This window comes from Xenopus laevis, chromosome 3L, assembly GCF_017654675.1.
Source record: "Xenopus laevis strain J_2021 chromosome 3L, Xenopus_laevis_v10.1, whole genome shotgun sequence".
In the NCBI taxonomy this organism is placed as follows: domain Eukaryota; kingdom Metazoa; phylum Chordata; class Amphibia; order Anura; family Pipidae; genus Xenopus; species Xenopus laevis.
In genome coordinates, this window is record NC_054375.1 from 146,267,398 (window position 1) to 146,285,501 (window position 18,104).

The following is an 18,104-nucleotide window of genomic DNA, read 5'->3' on the forward strand; positions in this document are numbered from 1 at the left end:
CCAGTGACTGCAGCTTAAATACATTATAAAAATGCCTTATCGTTAAGGGAGGAACTCCATGATGCGTCTGGTGCCGACACGTCGCCATGCGAATGTTGTGAAGACGCGCTGTGTTTTCATCCGACAGTCGGATAAATGTAGTTCTTACATGCGATTCTCCTTCACAACATCGGACACGTCGCATGTGTTTCGGCGCATGGCGACGTGTCGGCACCAGACGCATCATGGCGTTCCTCCCTTAGGGGGCTCTAAAGGATTTGAAGTAACTGCATGCATCTGCCCCCTGTGCCAAGCCCCACAACACTGGCTCAGACACAAATCACAGAATAACCTTTATACAACTGCATGATAATCACCAACACCCCTAAAGAAAAGGCTAAATAACCCGGCTATTTCTTTAGGCTCAGAAACCCTTTGATGCAAGTGAATATCCTTTTGTCAGTCACAGAAAAGCGAATCAAGGTGTTAAATTAACCTTCATTTAGAGAACAGGTGCAGCACAACAAGATAAAATACGGTTGCCCTAAGCAGCTAGTCGGGTACAAGAAGCACTTGCTAAATGTTGTTGACACCATGACTTCCTTTGCTTGGATGGAGAAAGAGGTTTAAGAGCCAAAAACAGTGGAATTAGTCCAGTAGCACTTAGCAGAAATGATGTCCACAACATTAATATGAGGTATAAGCATTACGTGGGAAAGGTATTGGATCTCCAACAGCAGAGGTGGGTGCACATGCAGAATTCAGCTTGAGCGCTCATTTATAAAAGTATGGGCAGATTCGCCGCCCCGGCAACAAATCGCCTCTTCTTCGGGGCGTCAATCTCCCCAAACTGCCTTCCCACCGGCTATAATAAAAAAATCGCCATTGGGATGGCACTCGCGGCACTTCGTTTTCCGGTCACCTCACAAGGAAACTTCGCTGAAGCGCCGCGAGTGCTATCCCAATGGCGATTTTTCATTATAATCAGCTGGAAGGTAGTTCGGGGAGATTGTCGCCGAAGAGGCGATTTGTCGTCGGGGCGACTAATTTCCCCGAATCTGCCCGTGTGCCCTTACCATAAGATTCCCAAGACATACCTCTCTGCAGTTTCACAGCCTTGAATGTCGTATTAAGGGGGCATGATTGCTCCAGGGCCTTAATCTTTCTTTACATTGGAAGTAGATGAAGCTTTGTCAAGTAAAGGGACTAATTAACATGCAAAATTAACGGACCAGTAACATCAAAAAAAAAAAAAAAATTTTAAAAAAAGTATACCACAAAAAAAAAAAAATAAACAGACTAATTAAACTTTAAAATCGCATAGCCTTTATTAAGAGATAACTTACCGAAACTCCGCTTGCGATCCTCTTCAGAAAAGGTGATCCGAAGATGCATCATGCGGCGCTCAACTTCTCCTCCCTGCCTTCCTTATAGGAGATAGACAGGGAGAAGAAATCGAGCGCCGCATGATGGATTGTCGCTGTGTCGCCTTTTCTGAAGAGGAGCGTATGCGGAGTTTCGGTAAGTAATTTGTTAATAAAGGCTGTCTGATTTTAAAGTTTAATTCGTCTTGCTGTGTTTTTTTTGTGGTATACCAATGAATTTTTTTAAAAAAAAAAATGTTAATGTCACTGATCCTTTAACTAAGTAACCCCATTTATAAGACAGCCACAACCTAGCTATAGGGCAAATAAACACCAATGTTCAATATAAGCCCAGTTAAGTGTTTTTACTCTTAAAGGAACAGTTCAGTGTAAAAATAAAAACTGGGTAAATAGACAGGTTGTACAAAATAAAAAAAAAATGAAAAAATATGTTTCCAATATAGTTAGTTAGCCAAAAATGTAATGTATAAAGACTGGAGTGACTGGATGTGTAACATAATAGCCAGAACACTACTTCCTGCTTTTCAGTGACTTAAAGGGGGCCCACATGGGACATAACTATTCAGTGAGTTTGCAATTGATCATCAGCGTTCAGCTCAGATTCAAAAGCGACAGTGATCGCCCGTGTGCCCCCCCCCCCATCAAGTCACTGATTGGTTACTGCCTGGTAACCAATCAGGGGAAACCAAGCGAGATGAAAAGCAGGAAGTAGTGTTCTGGCTATTATGTTAGACATCCAGTCACTCCAGCCTTTATACATTACATTTTTGGCTAACTAACTATATATTAGAAACATTTTTTATTTTGCACAGCCTATTTATTTACCCAGTTTTTATTTTTACAGTGAACAATTCCTTTAAAATGTCATTTACAGGGAAGAAGAAAGGTCCCTGTGGGTTAAAGCAGGGGTCCCCAACTGCCAGGCAGCGGACAGTCCTGAAGTGGGCCGCTGAACAATTAACACGTTGCGCCGAATTGGCCGCCGACCCCTCCCGACCTAGCAAAAAAAATTTGTCTCTTCTTTGGTCCCCGGGCCAAAAAAGGTTGGGGACCCCTGGGTTAAAGGATATTATCCATTCTTGCACTGGACACTAAATTATGAGTCCCTCCCAGGGATATATAGGCGATAGGTGTTAGCCTATCAAAAAAGCTGATGTGAAAAATAAATATGCATTGCCTCTTGGTCACTGCTGAATTACTGAGCAAAGTTAATTAGTGCAGGAGAACATGGCGTTTGGGATCTCATGCTATTCCATTCACATGAATACAGGAGCTAGAAAGAAAAGCTGATGGATAAGAAAGGCTCCGAGGCAAGATCTAATTGTCTAGCCAACACTCTGATGTTGGATTAGGAGGAGATGACAGAAACAGCCCAAAGCCCTTCATGCACATCCCTTGTTAAATGATGATACTTAAAAAACAGGCAACAACTGATTGAACCCACCGACTACAACTGGGCAAATTTCTGTATTTTACTGGACTACCCTATCCCTTACCCAGCCCCCACCTATTCCCTTGGCTCACTGGGGAAACCCTTTCTTCCCTCCCTGAAGCAGCAAGAGTTTCCATTATAAAAGTGAATTCACTCAGTGCGGAGGATAATGTGAATGCCGGAATCTGTGAAGACGGGGCCACTCATCTCTCCAGGCCTCAGAGCGAAAGAAGCATCTTCAAAGGGCTTCTGCATTGCACCTAAAGAGCACATGAAAGCAAGTTACAGAGCTGGAATGTTCAGCAAAGGGTTAGAACTGTAGGACCAAGTCCCTTCATTATTATAAATACACCAACAAATTCCGCAGTGCTGTAAAATAGAAGGCTATATAAAAGTTACATACAAAGGAAGTACAGAAGGTCCTGCTCAAAGGAGCTTGCGATCTATACTAGAAAAAAAAAAAAAAAAGCTAGTATTGTGACCCAAAGATACTGGGGCTCGTTTGTAAACACTAGGCAAATTTGCACCAGGGCAGTAACCCATGGCAACACCCAAAGGTTTCCTTTCGTTATTACACCTGCAGGTGGCTGCAAAAAATAAATACAATTTTTTTTTAAAAAAAAGGCAGTCACTGATTGGTTGCTATGGGTTACTGAGCAGGTGCAAATTTGCCAGTGCTTATAAATAAGCCCCATCATCCCGCATCCAGAATGCAGACTTTATTAGCCCACACGTTTAACCAATGGGTGCCCTTAAAGGAGACATATTATGTAAAAAAACAAGAATGAACTAGTACATTAAACTCTTTTGTTTAAAAAAGTTGTGTTTCTGGTTACTTTATTGAAAATTTCTGCAAAAACCCTACTAGTCCCGCCCATCTGTTCCACTTCCTGCTGCCTCCTTTCCCAGGCTGTGCAGGGGTACCGGTGGCACTCAGCACGCTGTACTGTAGGACAGGAACCAGCAGCTAGGCTGACCCGATAGGGAATTGGATACCGATCTTTGCATGTGTGACTGCAAGGCTGTGATTGGCTGTCCTCCTCCTACTGTGCTTCTGGCAGGGGCCATTAGGACACACCCACCCCTCATTTAAGACAGGGACTAGTGAACATCTACAGGAAGCTCAAATAAAGGGGCAATTTTTAAAGATAATATTAATTTCTAGCACAATGTGAAACCAACACGATATAGTATACACAAGCGCCTACAAAATTAGGGTTTCTTTGTTTATCCTATATGTCTCCTTTAAAGGAGACATAACCCTAAAAATGAATGTGGCTAAAAATGCCATATTTTATATAGAACTTATTGCACGAGGCTAAAGTTTCAGCTTGTCAATAGCAGCAATGATCCAGGACTTCAAACTTGTCACAGGGGGTCACCATCTTGGAAAGTGTCTGTGACACTCACATGCTCAGTGGGCTCTGATTGGCTGTTGAGAAGCTAAGCTTAGGGCTCGTCACTAATTATCCAGCAGAAAATGAGCTTCCCCTGTAATATAAGCTGATGCTACAGGTTTGCTGATTATTCAATTCTGATGCTAATTGCACTGGTTTCTGTGCTGCCATGTAGTAATTATTTGTATTAATTACTAATCAGCCTTATATTGTGACATTTCTATTCTATGTGTACTGTATTTTGTGAGTGGGTCCCTAAGCTCAGCAAGTGACAGCAGCACAGAGCAGAAAAGAAGATGGGGAGCTACTGGGGTATCTTTGGAGACACAGATCTTTACTGCCTTGGTTGCCTTGGGCTGGTACAGAAGCACAAAACATAATGTACAACATTTCTACCTACTTCTTTAGTTAGGCTTTAGTTCTCCTTTAAAGAAAGCATTTGGACTACAAATACAGGTAATAACACCAAATACTAAATTTGGACACATGAAACACATTACGTAGCAAATAAATGTCATTCTTGTTCGTTTAAACCTATATAAATATATATATTTCATGTAAGTGATTGGACTTACCTTTCCCAAAGCTGCCCAGATCCCCTCCGGCCTTAGCTGAGCTGCAGTCACTGAACTGAGAAGCAAGAGATTCGAAATCCTCATCCCCCGATTTCATCTTCTGGATGTAGCCTGTACATTATATTTATGAACAACACTGAAACCATTGAAAATGTCTAATATAACATGCTAGCTAGGTGCTTAGCTTTGCATTACCTTTTGGCTGGGGTAAATGTTTAACATAATACTGTCCCTCTTGCTTTCTTTTATCTGACATTTATGTTATTCATACCGACTCTTTTTCCACTATCAGCTTTGGTTAAGTTGCCATTCTGCACGGAATTCCCATAGTGTAGTAAGCCAGTGGGTGGGGGGAAGATCAGGGTGGTCTGTTATTATTAGGGAAATACCAGTGTTAAGGTGGCCAATCCCGTTGGATCGCGGCCGCATCTATTCCCACAATCTATTCCCACAATCTATTCCCACGATCGTGGGACCGCCCATTACTATTAGTTAGGATTCGATCGTTGGGCCCCAGGGCCCACGATCGGATCTGCCCGATATTGCCCACCTCAAGGTGGGCATATCGGGGAGTGATCCGCTCATTTGGCGACATCGACAAACGAGCGGATCTCTCCGTGTATGGCCCCCTTAAGACATGTAACCATATTTAGGGGCAGATTTATCAAGGGTAGAATTCAAAGTTTTTTTTTTTTGTTTTTTTAAGGACAAAACCGTCAAATTCGACTAGGGAGTTATTTGAATTAGATTTGAGTTAAAAAAAAAAACAAAAAAAAACATTGAAATTTGATTTTCGAGATCATACTCTGGCCCTTTAAGAACTCAAATTTGACTACTGGCCACCTAAAACCTGCTGAATTGCTGTTTAAGTCAATGGGAGACGTCCAGGGATCAATTTGAAATTGTTTGCAGCCTTCCTGACATTCAAGTTTTTCGCAGAGATTAAAAACTCAAATCAAATTTTAAAAACTCGATTCGAGTTTTTAATCTATGCAAAAAACTTGAATGTCAGGAAGGCTGCAAACAATTTCAAATTCGATTTGAGCTTTCCGGTCAATCCTATTTACCAGATTTCAATTTTGTAGATTTTTTATAATAAATTTCGATTGGACGAATTTTTGAGTTCATGGGAGTTTAAAAAAAAAAAAAAAAACTCGCATGAATTCGAAATTCGACCCTTGATAAATGTGCCTCTAAGAAATAAAAAGTAACAATAATACTGTAGCCTCAAAGTGTAATAGCTTTTTGGCTACCAGGGGTCACTGATCCCATTTGAGTGCTAGAAAAAGTCAGCAAGTAATTACAAAACTATTAAAAAAAAAAAAATGGACACTCTATAACATACTAAGGGGCAGATTTAATAAGGTTCGAATTGAAAATTCAAATTTTTTATATGGTCAAAACTGTCAAATTCGACTAGGGAATTATTCAAACTCAATTCGCATTTTTTTTTAAAAAATTTGAATTTCGAGATTTCTCATACTCTAGCCCTTTAAGAATTAGAATTTAACTATTCACCACCTAAAAACCTGCTGATTTAAGGTTTAAGTCAATGGGATCAATTTGGAGATGTTTGCAGGGTAGGGTTTTTTTTAGTTAATGGTTTAATTCTCCTTTAAATCTTTCAGGTAATCTTTGTTATTCTGCAAGTATTCCCAGTCAAGTAGTCCCACCAACATGTTCTTTATTGAAGACAAAGGTACAGTGTGCCTAACCAATTCCCAATTATAACACAAATAGCTCACTCACCATTAATGAGTTCCAGCGCCTCGTCCTTGCTGCGTGTGATCTTGTCCTGCCTCCATGATGAAGGGCGCCGTGACTGATTGTGCTTCACAAGTAGATGAGAACACCGCACTTTACCCGGCTCCCCTTGGCCATTCTTCCCACCGGCGATGGGCCTTTCCCATTGGCTGGCGTTGGTCATGTGATTGAAATAGTATACACGCCCTGGGTACATGAAGACAAAGCACATGACCACATAAGAGCTTCGTGTAACTTGTACAAATAAGCAGTTATTACTCACAGATCTCAAAATCATAACGTTTTAAAGGGGTGGTTCGCCTTTGAGTTAACGTTTTAATTGGTCTTCGTTGTTTTTTTTAGTTTTTAATTACAGTAGAACCTCCATTTTACATCCCCTGATTTTAAGTTTTCCCTCATTTTACATTGTTGTTTTGTGTTCCCACCTACAGTATATATTATGCAGAATACATTTCCCTGATTTTACATTTTCCTGAATTTTACACCATTTTTATCTGGTCCCTGAAAAACATAAAATAGGGGTTTTACGGTATTTGCCTTTTTCTTCTGACCCTTTACAACTTTCAAATGGGGTTCACTGACCCCATATAAAAACTAAGTGCTCTGTTAGGCTACAAAGTTATTGTTATTGCTAATTGTTATAACTCATCTTTCTATCCAGGCCTCTCCTATTCATATTTTAGTCTTTTTTTCAAATAAATGCATGGTTGCTAGGGTAATGTGGGCCCTAGCAACCATATTGCTGAAACTACAAACTGGAGAGCTGCTGAATATAAAGTTAAATAACTCTAAAACCTCAAATAATAAAACATGAAACCCAATTGCAAATTGTTTCAGAATATCACTCTCTATAGCATACTAAATGTTAATTTAAAGGTGACCAACCCCTATAACCGAGAACCTAATAGTGCTAATGGGGGGGGTAGGCTATATTCATTAAAACGTATGGCATTAAAAACACACACATCCCCTTTATGTGTATATCTATCTATATATCTATCTATCTATATCTATATATGCGCAACATAGGTGGTATTGAAAGCAATACAGGTATAGGACCTGTTATCCAGAATGCTCAGGACCTGGGGTTTTCTGGATAACGGATCTTTCCATAATTTGGATCTTCATACCTTAAGTCTACTAGAAAATCATGTGAACATTAAATAAACCCAATAGGCTGGTTTTGCTTCCAATAAGGATTAATTATCTCTTAGTTGGGATCAAGTACAAGCTACTGTTTTATTATTACAAAGAAAAAAAGAAATCCTTTTTAAAACTGTGGATTATTTGGATAAAATGTAATCTATGGGAGACGGACTTTCCGTAATTCTGATCTTTTGGGATAATTGGTTTCTGGATAACGGATCCCATACCAGTAAAAACTCCCCTATAGAAGCTCATAAAGATGCTTCCTTAAAGTAACAGTGGATAATAGTCTCTGGGAAGGGAGTGTGACTGTGGGATAGCAGGTATAGTAGGGAGAGATGGTGTCTATAGTAACAGTGGATAATAGTCTCTGGGAAGGGAGTGTGACTGTGGGATAACAGGTATAGTAGGGAGAGATGGTGCCTATAGTAACAGTGGATAATAGTCTCTGGGAAGGGAGTGTGACTGTGGGATAGCAGGTATAGTAGAGAGAGATGGTGTCTATAGTAACAGTGGATAATAGTCTCTGGGAAGGGAGTGTGACTGTGGGATAGCAGGTATAGTAGGGAGAGATGGTGTCTATAGTAACAGTGGGGATAATAGTCTCTGGGAAGGGAGTGTGACTGTGGGATAGCAGGTATAGTAGAGAGAGATGGTGTCTATAGTAACAGTGGATAATAGTCTCTGGGAAGGGAGTGTGACTGTGGGATAGCAGGTATAGTAGGGAGAGATGGTGTCTATAGTAACAGTGGATAATAGTCTCTGGGAAGGGAGTGTGACTGTGGGATAGCAGGTATAGTAGGGAGAGATGGTGCCTATAGTAACAGTGGATAATAGTCTCTGGGAAGGGAGTGTGACTGTGGGATAGCAGGTATAGTAGGGAGAGATGGTGACTATAGTAACAGTGGATAATAGTCTCCCTACTATACCTGCTATCCCACAGTCACACTCCCTTCCCAGAGACTATTATCCACTGTTACTATAGGCACCATCTCTCCCTACTATACCTGCTATCCCACAGTCACACTCCCTTCCCAGAGAGTACAATGTTCCTATAGACACAAACTGCCAGTGACAAGCCGAGGAGTTCCCAGGGAACATGGCCGCTGCCTATAGAACATTGCCCAGTAGGACACATGTAATACACAGACACCATGTTATTGGCAGACAGACACAGACTGGTCAGTACACAGTCAGCAGATGCAAATAAAACCCAGTCTAACAAAGGACACTGAACGAATAAGCGCAGATAATTGGAAAACCAGTCACGACCCCAGTTTACACGTGACAATAGAACATATAGATTATAGAATGAAACAAGACTCCGCATGATCCCTCAGCCCGCTCACTAATAAGTGCGTACTGTAGCACGCAAGGGTTTCTGGGAATTGTAGTTCCGCATCCGCACACCTACACCTTTATATGCTACGGACGCTTTGCACATTGCAAAACACAGTAAGATATGCACAGCTACAACTCAATGCAGCATTGCGCTGATTCAATAAAACAACGGCACCATCTGTATTCTATGTACCAGAGCTTCGGCTCATTCGCTTCTCCCACCCGGGCGGTAGCTTCTCCTCGTCCGCCATCTTTCCTCCTGCGTCAGGCCAAGCTCCGCCTACACAAACCAATCCTTCAAGTCGGCGCTTCCCATTGGCCAGTCCTTTAATCCAAGCGCAAACTAGTACAATTAGAACGTCGCCAGCCTCAAACCCGAATACAAGGGCGGGAAATGATAAGCGCCTGCGATTGGCTAGTCGAGGAATTAGAAAACACAAGGGGCGAGGCTGAGAGGTTGTGCGCATTGTAAAAGTAACGCGCATGCGTAGAAGTAGAAATTATACTTTATCCTGACGCCTAAAACGCATTAGAACAGCTTCCCTGGTGGTCTAGTGGTTAGGATTCGGCGCTCTCACCGCCGCGGCCCGGGTTCGATTCCCGGTCAGGGAACATGTTTTTTTTTTAACTTTAAATACTGAAATACAATTATAAAAGCAGCCATTATTAAAGCAATACTGATGCTGTATGATTAATATAGACATAAGAATTTTTTTTTTTTCTTTACTGTCTGAAGCGTAAAGAAAAGACAATTTATGTAAGTTTTACTGAATTCAGGGGCGTGTCTAAGGGAAAGTTGACAATAGAGCTTGCACCCTACAGTGAAACAATGGTCTTTCACCTTGCATGGTTAGTTCAGTCGTTAGAAGACAGTTTATCTCAGGGTCGTGGGTTCGAGTCCCACGTTGGCCATAGACTTTTTTTCATTATTCTTTACCCTCCATTGGTTGTGTATCATTATACAGTCTGTTACAGCAATAGTTAATAATATGCACAAAATAACCTAATGAATGCATGGCAGTACATATCCAGTTTAAAAAGAAGAATATCTAATATAAAAAAAGGAACGAGGGAACAAAAAAAAATAAAAAACTGCCGTGACCCGGATTCGAACCGGGGTTGCTGCGGCCACAACGCAGAGTACTAACCACTATACGATCACGGCGAGCCACTCGCGCGGACGCTTCAATACTTGGAAACAAACTGTCTAAGCTTTAACCCCTTTCCTGACTTGACATTGTAACGCAGAAAATAATGGGAAATGAGCGACATCACGTCCATTTTGATGTAGAAAAAGGATGAAGTGAGCAAAATGATATAATAAAATATGATACAAAATGAGAATGTCTATGAAGGAATGTTGTGAACTGACTGACGTTAATGTCGTTCAGCGACTACAGGGAAAGTCAATGGCACACGTAGCTCCTGAGGTGAAGTAAATGCAACTTCTAAGAACTTGGATCTGAGTAATTTACAGCTGGGACCTTTAGCCAAGAATAAATAATGACTGTACACATCAGGAAGCAAGGCATGTTATCACTCAGAGCAATCTGAACCCCCCCTTTATTTAAAATGGATCGGTTGTAACCGACACGTGACTCTATACATAAAATACTGCCTTCTGGGAGTTGTAGTCCGCACGCCTTCAGCCAAGACCCTACAGAATGGCGAAAAGAACTAAATTACCCAGAATTCCCGAGTAGGGATCGCAGCCCGCCATTTCTGTTGTCTATCTCACAGGTTAGTGGTTCTATATCGTTTATTCGGGGGCATGTAGTGAGGCATATGATTGAGGGTTATCAAAGTTATGGTACCCCACAAACATCATTTTTTAAAGGGGTGGTTCACCTTAATTTTAACCTTTAGTATGTTATAGAATGGCTAATTCTAAGCAGCTTTTCAATTGGCCTTTGTTTTGTCTTTTTCTAGTTTTTGAATTATTTGCTTTCATCTTCTGACTCTTCCAGCTTTCAAATGGGGGTCACTGACCCCATCTAAAAACAAATGCTCTGTAAGGCTACAAATTAGTGATGTGCGGGCCGACCTGATACCTACGGGTCGAGTGGGTTTGGGCCGACCTCGCACTCTTCTCTGCGGGTGTGAGTTGAGCTCTTCTCCTGCTCTCCCCGCCCACCACCGTTAAATGCTGATTTCCGTGTTCTTCTTTTATAGACGCTGCGCCTGCTCGCCACGCCCCTTTTGTGATGTCATCGGCACGGTGGCACGGGTCTATAAAAGGAACCCGGAAGTCGGGCGGCCACGAGTCGGGGAAATCCTAACCCGCACATCACTACAACAAATGTATTGTTATTGCTAATTTTTATTACTCGTCTTTCTATTCAGTTCCTCTCCTAATCATATTCCAGTCTCTTATTCGAATCAAAGCATGGTTGCTAGGGTCATTTGGACCATAGCAACCTGATTGCTGAAATTGCAAACTGGAGAGGTGCTGAATAAAAAGCTAAATAACTAAAAACCAATTGCAATCTGTTTCAGAATATCACTCTCTACATCATACTAACAGTTCATTTAAAGGTGAGCAACCTGCTTAAGTGGGAATGTCTTTTTTTTTTTTTTTTTATTACAATGCAGTGAAACTGCTTTTTACCATTTGCAGGGTCTCATTTCTCCATTAGTACTGCCACATGCTTTTAGTCTTAACTTGTTTTTATAACCTGACCAGAGAAGAGAAAATAAGGGTCTTAAAGGAGAAACAAACCCTTAATTAAAAAAAAACCCTACACCCAGGCAAATGCCCCTAATTCTTTACTTAACCCTCGTGCAGATTCTGTCCAGCGTAATTCACGGACGCCATGTTCAGCCGCTTCGGTAATCTTCGGAATGAGACCAGCGCTTTGGCAATTTTCATGAGTTTGGGTGCATGCGCAGTTGTAGCGAAACAGAAAGTTGCTCCAACTGCGCATGCGCCCCTTCACGGTCTCATTCCGAATATTACTGAAGAGAAGAAAATGGCGCCCGTGAACTGCGCTGGACAGAATCTGCACGGAGGGGTAAGTAAAGAGTTTTTTATATTAAGGGTTTGTTTCTCCTTTAAGCCATTTATTGTATTATCAATGCCTGATGCTGGCAGTGTTTTTGCCCCATGGATTTGGGAGATCTGGTCAGCTCCCCCTTTTTAATGTTTCCAAGGGATGAGTAAGAAATATTATGATGATTATATATTATTATACTTAAAACCCAGGCTCCTAGTGAGACGATGGATGGAGAGAGACAAAGTGTAAAGAAAAGTAAAAAAACATCCAAGGAAAAATCAGCTGATATGGATCACCAGGAATCGCGAGCCCAGGTAGCAAAGAGTTCAGGCTCGGAGAATGAACATCGATACTGGGAAAACCGGAAAGCTCGTGTCCGAAAGAAGGGGTTTGTCTGCAAGGAATGCTGGAAAGTTTTTTCTCATGGGTCTCACTTCGTGCAACATCAAAAATCACATACGGGACAATCGGCGCACGAATGCTATGAGTGCGGCAAGCGCTTCAACAAGAAGTTTAACTTGGACCGCCACATGATGACTCACAGTAGGCAGGTCAAGGCTACAGCGAGGGCAAGGCCAGTAAACAAGAAGAAAAGGCAATTACCTTGAGTTTTTTTTATATATAGATATATGTTTCGTTATGGCCACATAAAACAGCTTGCATTGAATTTAAAGGAAGTTATGTAAATATCATTTAGGAAAGGGCCTGGGAAACCTGCCAGAAAAGCTAGAGCTGGTATGTATAAAGATCAGAATTTGCTTTGGGGAAATGTTTTTTTCTTCAACACCAGGTTTGTCATTTACGCCACAGGCTTAAATAGTTTCTGTCTATACATCACCTATATCCAAGCTGTATGTTATCTGGGTCTGTGGTAAATAAAGGCATTTTATGCACAACCAACGTTTGTAAACTAAAGATGATTTTTTTTAAAAAACAAAAAAGTAAAAACTCACTAGCTTTCTTACTTAAGATTTAAAGGAGATCTAACCTCCCCTCCTAAAAAAAAAAGTCCCCATCTACTAGCCCACATTCACCCCTCTCCTCACTTAGTCCAATATTTTGGAAAGTGTTGCTGAATGTCGCACAGACCTCTCCAAGCAGAGTAGCACAGCGGAGCTCATGGGCGCCATCTTTATATCCTTTTCTTTCCTTCGGCTATTTATGGAGCGTTCCGGCTCATGCACAGTAGGCGCGTATACCAAACAGCTCCAGCTGCACATGAGTGAAAAAGCTTATTGTTGGTGGTCCTTTAGCGAACGGATCTGAAGATGGCTGTGAGCTCCGCTGTGGAGAGGTCGGTGTGGCATTCAGCAACACTTTTAAATAGTGGACTATGCAAGGAATGGGTGAATGGGGGCTACTAGATGGGGAATTTCTTTAGGAGAGGGGTTTAGTTCTCCTTTAAAGGAGAAGGAAACCCTGTAGAAAGAAACCCCGTACCCTCCACCCCAATTAGACCCCCCTTCCTCCTCCCCCAGGCTAACTGCCCCCAGGGAAATGCCCCATACAAGTGTGACACTTGATAAAGAGCTTAGCTCAAAACATGAAGTGTTTAATAAACAGCACAAATTTTGCAGCAACCCACTGCGTTTGATTGAAGTTCATCACCACCTTCTATTGTGTATTCCCTGCTTCATTGGATGGAAGCGCTAGTGATTGAACTTACTTGTTAAATCCACTCACTTTCTACTGGGATCTGCAGATAATACTGCAAAGGACAGGGAACACAGGCAGATTCAGGGAGATTAGTCGCCCGGCGACAAATCTCCTCTTCTTCTGGGCGACTAATCTCCCCGAACTGCCTTCTCGCCAGCTAAAATGCAAATCACTGGTAGGATGGCAGTCGGTGCGATTCGTTTTCCGAAGTCGCCAGAGGTTGCCACGAGGAAGGGGCGACTTCGGAAAACGAATCGAGCCGAGTGTCATCCCGCCGGTGATTTGCACTCTGAAATGTCAGATTTCACAATTGAATATAACAAAATCTGTTTGCTCTTTTGAAAAAATGGATTTCAGTGCAGAATTCTGCTGGAGCAGCACTATTAACTGATGTGTTTTGAAAAAAACATGACAGTATCCCTTTAAAGGTGAACCACCCCTTTAAAAAGATGGCTGTCTGCTGGATCTTAATAACCTACTGCTCCAAAGAGATGATCTGTTGTGCTGTGACAATACACAGTTATCCTGAGTTTTACCCAGGGAGTTACAGGACCTTTGGGAATGGAACGTGTTAGCTGTGGTTCCAGCGGTCTAGCTATGTGCTTTCACAATCAAGGAAGAGTTTTGTTCCCAGCTACTATATGAAGGCACTCGGTAACACAGTGTTTTCGAATGAGCGTTCTGCACAAATAGCTAGATGTTGTTGTTGTTGCAACAAGGTGTATGAGGTAGGACAGCTGTACATTACAGGTACAGGCATGCTTACGCGGAGAAGAAAGAGAAAATAAATTACGCAGCCCAAAATACCTAATCTTTCATTTTCAGTTATGTTTCATTTACAAATCTACTTTAAATGTTGACTGTCTCTAAAGGTAAATTTCCCTTTGGAATTGAGAGCCCAACAGAACCCAAATATATACATATGTGTTTTTCCTCTTGGGTTAGTAGTGAATAGAGGATATTCTGGGTGCTGATCGAGTATCTGCGGAGCGTATCTCACGCATGTTCCAGTTGAAATACTTTCCAATCTAGAAGGAACTGGTTCTTTTCATGCTTGGTGGATTCCGTATCTTGCTGTGTCCTGTGTCAGATTCTGACCCTTGCAGTGAGTTTGCGGGAATTTCTATCGGAACCAACAGATAGCATGTTTTTAACAAACTGCTTTTGGTGGGATCCAATGTATTAAAGGGGTTGTTCACCTTTGAGTTAACTTTTAGTATGATGTAGATGATTTGCATGATTGGTTTTCATTTTTTATCATTTGTGGTTTTTGAGTTATTTAGCTTTTTATTTGGCAGCTCTCCAGTTTGCAGTGTTAACAATCTGGTTGCTAGGGTCCATCTGTCCTTAGCAACCATACACTTAATAAGAGACTTAAATATGTGTAGTAGAGCAGGGGTTACCAACGGCCGGGCTGCGGACAGTCTTAAACTAGGCCGCCGAGCCTAGCGCCAAATTAATGCGGCACTCCAGAATTGGACACCGACACTGTCCTTGCAAAAAAATTTGGCTCTACACCAGTCCCGGGCCAAAAAAGGTTGGGGACCGATGTAGTAGAGAGCTCAAATAGAAAGAGGAGTAACAAAAAGTAGCAATAACAGTAAACGTGTAGCCGTACAGAGCATTTGTTTTTAGATGGGGTCAGTGACCCCCATTTGAAAGCTGGAAAGAGTCAGAAGAAGAAGGCTAATAATTAAAAAACTATATTAAAAAAAAAAATAATGAAGACCAATATAAAAGTTGATTAGAATTGGCCATTCTATTACATACTAAAAGGTAACCTAAAGGTGAACCACCCCTTTAAAGGAGAATTCAACCTATAATAAAAAAAACCCTCCCTCCTCCCCCCAAGCCTACCACCCCCCCCCCCCGGGCAAATGCCCCTGATTTTTTACTCACCTCTCCGTGCAGACTCTGGCCTCGGAGTTCACAGCAGCCATCTTCTTCTTCTTCTCCGGTCCCGAACCACTGCGCATGTTTGGTTAGGGACCAGAAATTTATTCCAACTGTACATGCGCCGAAACTTCAGAAAAACTGCCGTGAACTCTAAGGCCAGAATTTGCACTGAGGGGTGAGTAAAGAATTAGGGGCATTTGCCTGGGGGGGGGCAGGTAGGCTGGGGGGGAGGAGGGAGGGGGTCTACCCAGGGTAGGGGGGAGGGTTTTTTTTATTACAGGTTGAATTCTCCTTTAAGGAAAATAACTTTTCAGTCCACAACATGCTGGAAGATGGCCGCCATTTTCGGCAAATTTTGATGAACCCAAATGGACATCATACTGCCTGGAATCTGCTCTGAACTGAATATATTTCAATTTGACTGGTCGGGGGGATGTATTTAGCTATTGATCTCATTGGCCTGTGGGTGATCATCAGCCAGATAGGACCAAAAATGATCCATCTGTGTTACATAAATACAAATCTTTACCTTTATTGGTCAGTTTGATAGTCCATGTGTAGCTAAATTGATCACAGATCTGCAATCCTCTCCAGATCTGCATATTTGCCCTTGTGTGCTCACCATTAATAGTAAATGTCAGCAAAAGCAATTACAGAGCAAAGTATAAACAGTATTAAAATTGAGTTCCATCGTTCTTCCCAACCTTTACTTTTCCTGCTGGCCTATTACAGCGTGAAGGGATGTTACCTTGCGTGATATTCTACCACAGTGGCAAATAAAAACTTACCCAATATCCACTAATTTGGGCCCTCTCTCTGTGTGAAAAATTGGATTATTAATCCAAGTATATTCGCAACCCCATGAACGAATGCCAGATCAATCACTTCTCTCAATTCACTGTATACTAGGAATACTATTTCATGCAAAATTAGCTTGAGACTAGCAAGACTGGTTGTACTGAAACCCCTTAGGCTTGTGTGTTTGCCGGACCACCTCCCTGCTGATTGTTGCCCAACGGAATATATTGAGAGGACACTTACTTTTAATACCTAATCCCATGGTCATCATTGCTTTCCGAGGTTTTGGTACAATGCTGTCTTGGACGATTTCTGCACCACCTTCCTGCGCAATTTGATGATTCCCTGTAAAATAATGAAATTAAAGTTAAGTATCTATTGCAACAACACTGGGTTGGTTGACTCCTTCAATAACTGTCCATAACCTCTAGCTCATTGGAATGAATGAATGTGTACAGGTCTATTAGTGGAATCATTAAAAAATGTTCACTATATGTCCCACAGATATTTTTTAATTAGATGGCTCATGAGGTAGGGTAGGAAATAACATTAAAGATGTAAGGGCAGCTAGTTGCACAGGAGGATCTCTTCTGGAAGTATCCAGGATTCGGTTCAGGATTCATCTGATTCAGACGAAGCCAAGTACCTGGATAAACTGCATCTGAATCCTTAAAGGAGAACTAAACCCCCCTTGTAATAAAAGCCCCAATGAAATTCCTGCCATATCCTCTCTCCCTCTCCACAATGTGCCTTAGTTAGAAGCCCCTGAACAAAAACCTGACAAACTGTAGAACATGGAAGAGTTCCCGGGCACCATCTTCTGGTCGTTCGTGGTCTTTCGGGTTTCTTCAGCGCCATGAAAACTGTGGGAGCGTCCGTAGTTGGGCCGACAGAACGTGAACGGCCAGAAGACGACGCCCGGGAACGCCCTCTGCTCTGCAGTTTAAGGTTGGGATTTTTTTCAGAGGCTTTTAACTAAAGCTGGCCACAGACGCAAAGATCCGATCATACAAATCAGCATACGATCGGACTTTCCCATCTCCCGACCTGCCACCAACCATAAAGATCAAAGTCTTACCATTCAGAAGTAGTAAGAACAGATCAGCCGATGTTCTACCTCTGACAGCAATCGTACGATAGCTATGTCCGACAAAGCTAGTGACAGTCTCCCTCTGAAAATTGGACGATCAGCAATACATGCAGAGATTTTATCCCCCAGCCGACAGAAATTTTCTAACCTGTCCGATCGACCAAACGACCGATCTCTGCCGGACGAAAAATGTTGGGACTCTCCACACATGTTACGAAAATTGTACAAATCCTCGATTCGTACGATAAGATCTTTGCGTCTATGGCCAGCTTAAGGCACAGTGTGGAGAGGAAGATTGGAGGGGGTGATGGCAGGAGGTTAATGGGGGCTTTTATTACAAGGGGGGTTTAGTTCACCTTTAAAATCACTTAACATTTCATCAAACAAACCAGGAAATAAAGGTGTTTTTCACCACATGGTGTGTATGCGGTTCTTTTTAACTTGTCCGGATATGGTCCAGGACCAAGAATCCCTCACGAAAGACCCAGGATTTGGCTGAACCCGAAAATAGTGGATTCCATGCATCCCAAGTTACTTCTCAGGTTGGCACCCTATTTAAGAAAGCAGACACATCAATGGCTTCCCTTTGGTTTTGCGTCTGAAGTCCAAAAAATGTCTTCAGAATAATGTAGTTGTGTGTGTACGCAGCGTC

The 18,104-nt window shown here is 42.0% G+C and overlaps 1 protein-coding gene, 1 long non-coding RNA gene and 2 other non-coding genes across 4 annotated transcripts; 2 read left to right on the top strand and 2 right to left on the bottom strand.

The window, feature by feature from the left end:
• Positions 1-2,929: 2,929 nt before the first annotated feature.
• On the bottom strand, positions 2,930-9,293 carry pin1.L (peptidylprolyl cis/trans isomerase, NIMA-interacting 1 L homeolog). Its single transcript, NM_001090767.1, is given in 4 exon segments — positions 2,930-3,056; positions 4,769-4,879; positions 6,518-6,718; positions 9,213-9,293. Coding segments are annotated over 4 exon segments (480 nt in total). The 5' UTR covers positions 9,271-9,293; the 3' UTR covers positions 2,930-2,946.
• Positions 9,294-9,559: 266 nt separating this feature from the next.
• On the top strand, positions 9,560-9,631 carry trnae-cuc. Its single transcript has one exon. It is a non-coding gene; the product is annotated as a tRNA-Glu (tRNA).
• Positions 9,632-10,112: 481 nt separating this feature from the next.
• On the bottom strand, positions 10,113-10,184 carry trnah-gug. Its single transcript has one exon. It is a non-coding gene; the product is annotated as a tRNA-His (tRNA).
• A 43-nt stretch (positions 10,185-10,227) lies between these two features.
• XB22169465.L lies at positions 10,228-12,912 on the top strand. Its single transcript, XR_005966403.1, has 3 exons — positions 10,228-10,759; positions 11,192-11,320; positions 12,222-12,912. It is a non-coding gene; the product is annotated as a lncRNA LOC108711693 L homeolog (long non-coding RNA).
• Positions 12,913-18,104: the final 5,192 nt, after the last annotated feature.